This window comes from Salvelinus alpinus, chromosome 26, assembly GCF_045679555.1.
Source record: "Salvelinus alpinus chromosome 26, SLU_Salpinus.1, whole genome shotgun sequence".
Lineage (NCBI taxonomy): Eukaryota > Metazoa > Chordata > Actinopteri > Salmoniformes > Salmonidae > Salvelinus > Salvelinus alpinus.
In genome coordinates, this window is record NC_092111.1 from 46,962,272 (window position 1) to 46,973,039 (window position 10,768).

A 10,768-nucleotide genomic window follows, 5' to 3' on the forward strand; every position below is an offset into this window, starting at 1 on the left:
TTCTCTGATTTCAGTATTCCACAGTACGATTGCATCCATACACTCTTGGCTGGTTTTAAACTTTCCATCCACAGGATAATGTGTACCAATTTTCTCAAATTTGGCTAATTTTCCTCACCATTTATCTGGTTCTTGATGCAGGTCATATGTTTTTTTTGCCTCTGCTTTGGTAACATTTTCCTCTTCTCACACTCGGAGTCTCCTCCCACTCCGGGAGTCTCCTGGCCATATAAGCCATTTAAGTTATTATAGACTCGGCGCCCCCCCCAACGGCGTTAAGTAACAGCTTAGGCTACCAATAATTTGTTCACTCCTCTGGTGCTGGACGACACTGTTTCTGTCAATTCCCCACAGGATGACTAATGTGCAGCCTGGGACGGGGTTTTAGTCCAATTTCTTGACCAAAATACCACTGTTCCCAACAACCCACCTGGTCTGTCACAGTTCGCCGCCCCAATAGGGCATAAACCAACCTCTCTTTATTGCTACTGCTACTACACACAAATCATGTTCAAACATTCATACACACATCCTACGGCTTCCTGGCCACTGCGGCTGGGACTTTCGTCCCTCTTACAGGCCTCGCAGGGGAATACTACCTCTAGGGACATCCTACACAGAATCTAGCCTACACTGTAGTGTCACTCATGGATCTTGGCCTAAACCATATATTTCTATCGATCTCGCAGAGGAGCACCTCCACTCGGGCCTTATCCTTATGGAACCTACCCTAAACCATATGTTTACGACCGGTCCTAACACAAAGGAACTACTGAATAAGCTTAGGCTTTCTAGGTCCGTATCCTATTATTGTTCAGATTCTCATCTCCCTAAGATGTCAGAATGTGTAGGAACTGTGTAGGAACTGTGCCTGCCTTGTTTTTGTGCCTGCTCCTGCTCTACTGATTCGGACTGTCCAGTTCGACTAAAAATCATCGTGAATACTGCCGACAACGCCAACTGTTAGCTTTTCACTCTGTTTGTCAGAACCTAACGGACAACTAGTTAACTTCTTTATGATAGGGGCAGCATTTTCACTTTTGGATGAATTGCGTGCCCATAGTGAACTGCCTCCTACTCTGTCCAAGATGCTAATATATGCATTTTATTATTACTATTGGATATAAAACACTCAGAAGTTTCTAAAACTGTTTGAATGATGTCTGTGAGTATAACAGAACTCATATGGCAGGCAAAAACCTGAGAAAAAATCCAAACAGGAAGTGAGAATTCTGAGACTGGTCAATGTTCAACTCATCGCCGATTCAATTCCCTGTAAGATATGGATCTGATATGGATCTTGCACTTCCTAAGCCTTCCACTAGATGTCAACAGTCTGTAGAACGTGGAATGAAGCCTCTAGTGTGATGTGGGGCCGGATGGGAGGTGTTTCAGTCATTGGTCTGGCAGAATGCCAGTTCCTGGTCATGCGCTTTCCTCATGATATCGCCTTGCGTTCCATAACTTATTTTATTTTTTATTTTTTATTTAACCTTTATTTAACCAGGTAGGCAAATTGAGAACACGTTCTCATTTACAATTGCGACCTGGCCAAGATAAAGCAAAGCAGTTCGACACATACAACAACACATAGTTACACATGGAGTAAAACAAACATATAGTCAATGATACAGTGAAAAAAAATAAGTCTATATACAATGTGAGCAAGTGAGGTGAGATAAGGGAGGCGAAGGCAAACAAATATATGTATAAATAAATAAAAATATAAAAAGGCCATGGTGGCGAAGTAAATACAACACAGCAAGTAAAATAAAAACTAAAAACACTGGAATGGTTGGTTTGCAGTGGAAGAAAGCGCAAAGTAGAGACAGAAATAATGGGGTGCAAAGGAGCAAAATAAATAAATAAATACAGTAGGTAAAGAGGTAGTTGTTTGGGCTAAATTATAGATGGGCTATGTACAGGTGCAGTAATCTATGAGCTGCTCTGACAGCTGGTGCTTAAAGCTAGTGAGGGAGATAAGTGTTTCCAGTTTCAGAGATTTTTGTAGTTCGTTCCAGTCATTGGCAGCAGAGAACTGGAAGGAGAGGCGGCCAAAGGAAGAATTGGTTTTGGGGGTGACCAGAGAGATAAACCTGCTGGAGCGCGTGCTACAGGTAGGTGTTGCTATGGTGACCAGCGAGCTGAGATAAGGGGGGACTTTACCTAGCAGGGTCTTGTAGATGACCTGGAACCAGTGGGTTTGGCGACGAGTATGAAGCGAGGGCCAGCCAACGAGAGTGTACAGGTCGCAGTGGTGGGTAGTATATGGGGCTTTGGTGACAAAACGGATGGCACTGTGATAGACTGCATCCAATTTATTGAGTAGGGTTTTGGAGGCTATTTTGTAAATGACATCACCGAAGTCGAGGATTGGTAGGATGGTCAGTTTTACAAGGGTATGTTTGGCAGCATGAGTGAAGGATGCTTTGTTGCGGAATAGGAAGCCAATTCTAGATTTAACTTTGGATTGGAGATGTTTGATGTGAGTCTGGAAGGAGAGTTTACAGTCTAACCAGACACCTAGGTATTTGTAGTTGTCCACATATTCTAAGTCAGAGCCGTCCAGAGTAGTGATGTTGGACAGGCGGGCAGGTGCAGGCAGCGATCGGTTGAAGAGCATGCATTTAGTTTTACTTGTATTTAAGAGCAATTGGAGGCCACGGAAGGAGAGTTGTATGGCATTGAAGCTCGCCTGGAGGGTTGTTAACACAGTGTCAAAAGAAGGGCCAGAAGTATACAGAATAGTGTCGTCTGCGTAGAGGTGGATCAGAGAATCACCAGCAGCAAGAGCGACATCATTGATGTATACAGAGAAGAGAGTCGGTCCAAGAATTGAACCCTGTGGCACCCCCATGGAGACTGCCAGAGGCCCGGACAACAGACCCTCCGATTTGACACACTGAACTCGATCAGAGAAGTAGTTGGTGAACCAGGCGAGGCAATCATTAGAGAAACCAAGGCTGTCGAGTCTGCCGATGAGGATGTGGTGATTGACAGAGTCAAAAGCCTTGGCCAGGTCAATGAATACGGCTGCACAGTATTGTTTCCTATCGATGGCGGTTAAGATATCGTTTATGACCTTGAGCGTGGCTGAGGTGCACCCATGACCAGCTCTGAAACCAGATTGCATAGCGGAGAAGGTATGGTGGGATTCGAAATGGTCGGTAATCTGTTTGTTGACTTGGCTTTCGAAGACCTTAGAAAGGCAGGGTAGGATAGATATAGGTCTGTAGCTGTTAGGGTCAAGAGTGTCCCCCCCTTTGAAGAGGGGGATAACCGCAGCTGCTTTCCAATCTTTGGGAATCTCAGACGACACGAAAGAGAGGTTGAAAAGGCTAGTAATAGGGGTGGCAACAATTTCAGCAGATAGTTTTAGAAAGAAAGGGTCCAGATTATCTAGCCCGGCTGATTTGTAAGGGTCCAGATTTTGCAGCTCTTTTAGAACATCAGCTGACTGTATTTGGGAGAAAGAGAAATGGGGAAGGCTTGGGCGAGTAGCAGAGGGGAGGGCAGTGCTGTTGTCCGGGGTAGGGGTAGCCAGGTGGAAAGCATGGCCAGCCGTAGAAAAATGCTTATTGAAATTCTCAATTATAGTGGATTTGTCGGTGGTGACAGTGTTTCCTATCTTCAGAGCAGTTGGAAGCTGGGAGGAGGTGTTCTTATTCTCCATGGACTTTACAGTGTCCCAGAACTTTTTAGAATTTGTGTTGCAGGAAGCAAATTTCTGCTTGAAAAAGCTAGCCTTGGCTTTTCTAACTGCCTGTGTATACTGGTTTCTAGCTTCCCTGAAAAGTTGCATATCACGGGGGCTGTTCGATGCTAATGCAGAACGCCATAGGATGTTTTTCTGTTGGTTAAGGGCAGTCAGGTCAGGAGAGAACCAAGGGCTATATCTGTTCCTGGTTCTAAATTTCTTGAATGGGGCATGCTTATTCAAGATGGTGAGGAAGGCATTTAAAAAAAATGTCCAGGCATCCTCTACTGACGGGATGAGATCAATATCCTTCCAGGATACCTCGGCCAGGTCGATTAGAAAGGCCTGCTCGCTGAAGTGTTTCAGGGAGCGTTTGACAGTGATGAGTGGAGGTCGTTTGACCGCTGACCCATTACGGATGCAGGCAATGAGGCAGTGATCGCTGAGATCTTGGTTGAAAACAGCAGAGGTGTATTTGGAGGGCAAGTTTGTTAGGATGATATCTATGAGGGTACCCGTGTTTACGGAATTGGGGTGGTACCTGGTAGGTTCATTGATAATTTGTGTGAGATTGAGGGCATCAAGCTTAGATTGTAGGGTGGCTGGGGTGTTAAGCATGTTAAAATTTTGGTCGCCTAGCAGCACGAGCTCTGAAGATAGATGGGGGGCAATCAGTTCACATATAGTGTCCAGAGCACAGCTGGGGGCAGAGGGTGGTCTATAGCAGGCGGCAACGGTGAGAGACTTGTTTTTAGAGAGGTGGATTTTTAAAAGTAGAAGTTCAAATTGTTTGGGAACAGACCTGGATAGTAAAACAGAACTCTGCAGGCAATCTTTGCAATAGATTGCAACACCGCCCCCTTTGGCCGTTCTATCTTGTCTGAAAATCTTGTAGTTGGGGATGAAAATGTCAGAATTTTTGGTGGTCTTTCTAAGCCAGGATTCAGACACGGCTAAAACATCCGGGTTGGCAGAGTGTGCTAAAGCAGTGAACAAAACAAACTTAGGGAGGAGGCTTCTAATGTTAACATGCATGAAGCCAAGGCTATTACGGTTACAGAAGTCATCAAAAGAGAGCGCCTGGGGAATACAGACACAAAGGAATTCTCCGGTTGAAAAGTTATTGGATATATATGATAACAACATCCTGAAGATTGATTCTCTACTTAGTTTGACCAGTTTATTCGACCTGTTATATAACTTTTTGAAGTTTTCGTCCGAGTTTGCCTGCATCTGCGCGAGCGTTTGGACATGTGCACAAAACATGCTAGCAAAAGTAGCTACTTAGACATAAGTAATGGACATTATCGAACAAAACAACGATTTATTGTGGAACTAGGATTCCTGGGAGTGCATTCTGATGAAGATGATCAAAGGTAAGGGAATATTTATGATGTAATTTCGTATTTCTGTTGACTCCAACATGGCGGAGAAATGTTGTTTTTATCTGAGCGCCGTCTCAGATTATTGTATGGTGTGCTTTTTACGTACAGTTTTTTTTAAATCTGACACAGCGGTTGCATTAAGAACAAGTGTATCTTTAATTATATGTAAAACATGTATCTTTCATCAAAGTTTATGATGAGTATTTATGTTATTTGACGTGGCTCTCTGCAATTTCTCCGGATATTTTGGAGGCATTTCTGAACATGGCGCCAATGTAAACCGAGATTTGTGGATATAAATATGCCCATTATCGAACAAAACATAAATGTATTGTGTAACATGATGTCCTATGAGTGTCATCTGATGAAGATCATCAAAGGTTAGTGATTAATTTTATCTCCATTTCTGCTTTTTGTGACTACTATCTTTTGCTGGGAAAATGGCTGTGTTTTTCTGTGGCTATGTACTGAGCTAACATAATTGTTTGGTGTGCTTTCCCCGTAAATCCTTTTTGAAATCAGACACGTTGGCTGGATTCACAACATGTGTAGCTTTAATTTGGTGTCTTTCATGTGTGATTTCATGAAAGATTGATTTCCATAGTAAGATATTTGAATTTGAATTTGGTGCGCTACATTTTTTCTGGCTTTTGGCCAAGTGGGACGCTACCGTCCCACATATCCCAGAGAAGTTAAAGCTCAAACCAAGTTTATCACTGGATCAAACAGCTGCAAAGACAAAGACATGTTTCCACCAGCACAAGTATTTATACCCGCCTATTAGGTGGAGTCTCCTCTTTGCACATCTAGACAGCCATTACATCTCTGTTGCAAGGCAGGAAGTTAAGTGATGTGTGTAATAAAATTGTTCCTTCTCACTTGACCTGACCTCGGCCCACATTCCTCACTCCCCTCTAAACAACGGCTATCCAACTTTATCATTGATTGCAACCAAGCCTTTTTCCTCACTCAGTAACTTCAATAACCCTAGTTCTTATCCTCACTCCATTGACGCCACAATATACATTCCTTATACATGTAATCATTAACTTCTAGTATTGCAAGTATTTCAAGCTAGAATCCAACAATGTTATGATATCTGATGAAGTCAGTTTATGTCCATCCATCCTTCTAAAGAGCTATAGTGGCCATATTAACATATATTTAATCATATTCAGGAATTAACATATATCTATTCCGGTTTCTTTCTGAAAAACACTTGGTCTTTGGTCTCCTGGAGTTTCTCTGCCAACTTGTCCTTGTTGTCCCCAATCCTCCCCGACAGATGATCTCTTCCATCTTCTCAGAGAGGCGTTCCTTGGTTTCAATCCATCTTCTTAGACAACCTGTCCTTGGTTTCAATCCATCTTCTTAGACAACCTGTCCTTGGTTTCAATCCATCTTCTCAGAGAGGCGTTCCTTGGTCTCCTCCATCTTGTCCTGCAGATACTCCTTAATGGGCGGTGGGGTGGTCATGTGGCTGTGTTTATGGAGGTACCTGATCGAGAGGGACGTCCGCCTTATTGCCACCTCAGCCAGGTACACTGTGACAATCTGACAATAAACATGAGCATTGTGGTTAGTGTTAATGTGATTACTATGATGTGTTAAGATTGTGGTGATTTAGCTCTGGACATTGTTTTTAATACAAAAACACTCAAAGGAATTGCCATAGTATGACATTCCAATCACAAACAATTGCTGTCCAAACGTGTAATGAGATATGAGCATTCAGTGCATAGCCACTCTGGGAATGCTCCAACAGTTTAACAAGCTCCTGCGGGAGTCCAACATAATACAGAAACGGAACGACATTTACACCCCTAAAGGGTTAATTTTCTATGACATCAAGTCAGTCAAGTGTCAACAACTAAACTAATGACCATCACACTGCCCATCCTAGTCTGAGACTAATTTAAAGCCGGCTTATTGTCAGCTCTTACTGCCAGGCCAGACAGACACAACCCTGATTGTTTAATCAGAATACTGTACATCTAAATGAGACTCAGTGGTGTCAGGCAGTGACCTCAGGTTGACCGGAGAAAAGCCCATTATCACTAATGCCCATATGGAGAGGAGAAACAGCCTCAGAAAAACATCTCACATTGTACATGATTATGGGTTTGTCTTTGTCTCTTCCTCTCATTTCACTTTGATAAATAATGTCTTGATATTGCTGTACAACGTTATTACTTGTAACTTTTTGCATGGCAGCATAGTAAAGAACTTTTGTAATTAATAACTAATTCCTTATTATGTACTTTATTTCATGCTGCATTTTTGTGATACAGAGCTCCCTTGCAAAAGAGACATTGGGACATCCCTGCATAGATAAATATTAAATAAAACTTGCTGCATGGCAGCATAGTAAAATGTCCCAAACCACATGGAGGAGTTGATGAGGTGAAGGGGGATCATGACCTTCCCATTCTGCTTTAGAGTCCTCCTGAACCACATTACTGTGCAGCCGTATTCATCAACCTGGCCAAGGCTTTCGACTCTGTCAATCACCACATTCTTATTGGCAGACTCGACAGCCTTGGTTTCTCAAATAATTGCCTCGCCTGGTTTACCAACTACTTCTCTGATAGAGTTCAGTGTGTCAAATCGGAGGGCCTGTTGTCCGGATCTCTGGCAGTCTCTACGGGGGTGCCACAGGGTTCAATTCTTGGGCCGACTCTTTTCTCTGTATACATCAATGATGTAGCTCTTGCTGCTGGTGATTCTCTGATCCACCTCTACACAGATGACATTCTGTATACTTCTGGCCCCTCTTTGGACACTGTGTTAACTTCACTAGGGTAGGGGGCAGCATTCTGAATTTTGGATGAAAAGCGTGCCCAAATTAAACTGCCTGCTACTCATTTGGATAGAAAACAATCTAAAGTTTCCAAAACTGTTAAAATAATGTCTGTGATTATAACAGAACTGATATGGCAGGCAAAAACCTGAGGAAAATCCAACCAGGAAGTACTATTATTTTGAAAGGCTGTTTTTCCATTGAAACCCTATCCACCATACAAAGACTTAGGACCCAGTTCACAATTTCTATGGCTTCCTCTACATGTGGCCAGTCTTTAGGCATTGTTTCAGGCTTTTACTCTGAAAAATTAGGGAGATACAGCACTTTCAATGAGTGGCCAGTGGAAATTTCCAGACATGAGTCCTGCGCGTGATCGGGAATGCGCCTTTCTTGTTTCTCCTTTTCTATTGACGAAGCTTTTGTCCGGTTGAAATATTATTTATTATTTATGACAAAAACAACCTGAGGATTGATTTTAAACATCGTTTGACATGTTTCTACGAACTTTTATTTTACTTTTTTGACTTTTCGTCTTGATGTTGAGAGCGCACATTGTTGCTTTGGGTTTCTGAACTAAACGCACGAACAAAACGGAGGTTTTTGGACATAAAGAGGGACATTATCGAACAAAATTAACATTTATTGTCTAACATGGAGACCTGCGAGTGAAACCAGATGAAGATCATCAAAGGTAAGTGATTAACTTTAACGCTATTTCTGACTTTTGTGACACCTCTCCTTGGTTGGAAAATGGCTGTATGGTTTTTGTGGCTAGGCGCTGACCTAACATAATCGCGCGGTGTGTCTTCAGAGTGTTTTCTATCCAAATCTACTAATAATATGCATATCTTATCTCCTGGGGATGAGTAGCTGGCAGTTGAATTTGGGTATGCTTTTCATCCAAACGTGAAAATGCTGCCCCCTACCCTAGAGAAGTTAAAGGCGTCAGCATGCTGCAGTCCAGCTATTCAGCTAGGTGAACCGAGCGAGTGTATTCACATACTCCCAGTCCTGTACACTACTGGCAAAACGATGCAGTGAAACACTGCAGTTCATTTTCAATGGAAGGAAAATGGTGACTAGCGGAGTGTGCGGGGGACCGTTGGGTGGCGTGGAGAGGGAGGCGGTGAAAAGGTTCAGCAATTCCCAACTTTGTGCAAATCACCAGCAGCGAACGCTGGGGGCGATGACCAATCATATCGAGTGGTTCTCATGATGAATTTGACGCTATGCGACCCAACGTTGGAGACTTTCTTCAGCAATGATGGCTGACAAAAAAACTAGGATGGAGGCAAATATAAGTAATTATAATGTCATATAACGAGTCATGCAGAAACATTAGAGTTGAGAGGAATATGTTAGTTTGTGTAGAGACAAATGACTATACATATTTTTTTGTCATAAAGTTAATTTACGAAAATCACTAAAACATTTGTTATAAATATTTGTTCAGAACAGTGGTTTTAATTGCTTCCACCAGTTAATCATTAATCCCCAAGAAATTGCAGACAATGTTATAATGTCAATATTAGCTAGCTATGGACCTAGCTATGCACCTCAGCTATCACAGCAGGTTGTATCGACTTCAAAACAGTCTGAATGGCATCAATTAAGCTTATGGATTGAGTAGAATATAATATAACTTATTGTGCCAAGGATGCAAGTCGTATATACATGTAGTTATTACCAAGCATGAGTTCTTCACATTGTAGCCTGTACATTATATACTCACTGATCATGTAACTCTACCTTGGCAAATAAAGGTGTGGTTCAGGTATGAATGTCTGTGAGACATTATTTTCAGTCATATCCAATACCAGGAATATCCAACTCCAGTCTTTGTATTATGCTATGTCTGTATGTAACAGGGTTATATTGGTGATTCCTCTTGCCATTTATTGTTAAGCCAATGGGTTTTTGGTTTTATTTTTGTCTTGCCTTCACCTACTCAACATGGCATCTAATTGGCTGGTTTGCGTAGCTTACGAGGGAGGATGTTTCAGTTAGAATTGTCCCAGTGAACAAGCACCAAACAAGCGTGCGTGAGTGCAGAGTGGGATGGTGAGCCGTGCATGTATGACGTGCAATTTTGTGCTGTTTCTATCAGAATAAATCTCCATGACTGGTGCTACAAGTTGGAGTTCGTGTCGATGATTTGATTTTACACAACGCAAGAAGAGTACTGTAACATGTATGTATCTATTACAATTATACACTTCAACAGTATTTACCAATTCTGGTCCTGGGACATCAATGGTTACACATTGTAACTCTGCAGTAAACTAAAACACATGATTTAACTAGTTAAAGGCTGATTTGTACTTTATATATACAGAAACAGAATTTAAACAACAGTACACTACACAAAAACAGATTCATCTCAATATCTATTTCCTTGATCTGCACTGATCTGAGGACACAGGACAGATAGGTGTAGTATTTTATCAAATGAGAGACTTAATTTCAATCAGTAGAGAATGTGAAACGCTTTATTGAAAGAAGTTAATTAAGACATTCATTATAATTATTATAATTGTAATATTATATTATAAATACATATTCGATCTTTACTTCAATGCACCTCTGTTGTGCATTATAAAAACAGAGGAAGAAAGAGGTGGGGAGACAAAGGGAAAGAGGTAAGAACAGAGGAGCAGGGAGAGCAGCATATGATTAATGAACTACAGTGCTACTATACTTCATATTCTCTCAGTTCATTACAATTACATACTAGTGTCTCATGCGGTCTCTCTTCACCAGCCTTCGGCCTCCAGTCAGCCCTAAGGTTATCTTAAGAGCGGTTGAGGTGGTGATGACGGGACTGGGGGTTGGCATCCTCTCTCACATCAAAACCTGCAGACGAGAGACAGATGGAGAGAAATA

The 10,768-nt window shown here is 42.0% G+C and overlaps 1 protein-coding gene across 1 annotated transcript; it reads right to left on the reverse strand.

Moving 5' to 3' along the window:
* Window positions 1-6,274: 6,274 nt before the first annotated feature.
* LOC139554361 (uncharacterized protein C18orf19 homolog A-like) lies at window positions 6,275-7,539 on the reverse strand. Its single transcript, XM_071367113.1, has 4 exons — window positions 7,436-7,539; window positions 6,794-6,905; window positions 6,481-6,636; window positions 6,275-6,385 (listed from the first exon to the last, which is right to left on the reverse strand). The coding sequence occupies exons 1-4, from the start codon at window positions 7,537-7,539 to the stop codon at window positions 6,275-6,277; spliced, it is 483 nt and encodes a 160-aa protein (XP_071223214.1).
* Window positions 7,540-10,768: the final 3,229 nt, after the last annotated feature.

What these genes read in the sequence shown, in the direction of transcription:
- LOC139554361 (XM_071367113.1), bottom strand. Translation starts at nt 7,539, where the DNA reads ATGTGGTTCAGGAGGACTCTAAAGCAGAATGGGAAGGTCATGATCCCC. An exon ending in TTTTACTATGCTGCCATGCA is followed by an intron (nt 6,906 to 7,435) that starts GCAAGTTTTATT and finishes TTAACCCTTTAG; the next exon opens with GGGTGTAAATGTCGTTCCGT. An exon ending in ATGCTCATATCTCATTACAC is followed by an intron (nt 6,637 to 6,793) that starts GTTTGGACAGCA and finishes GTTTATTGTCAG; the next exon opens with ATTGTCACAGTGTACCTGGC.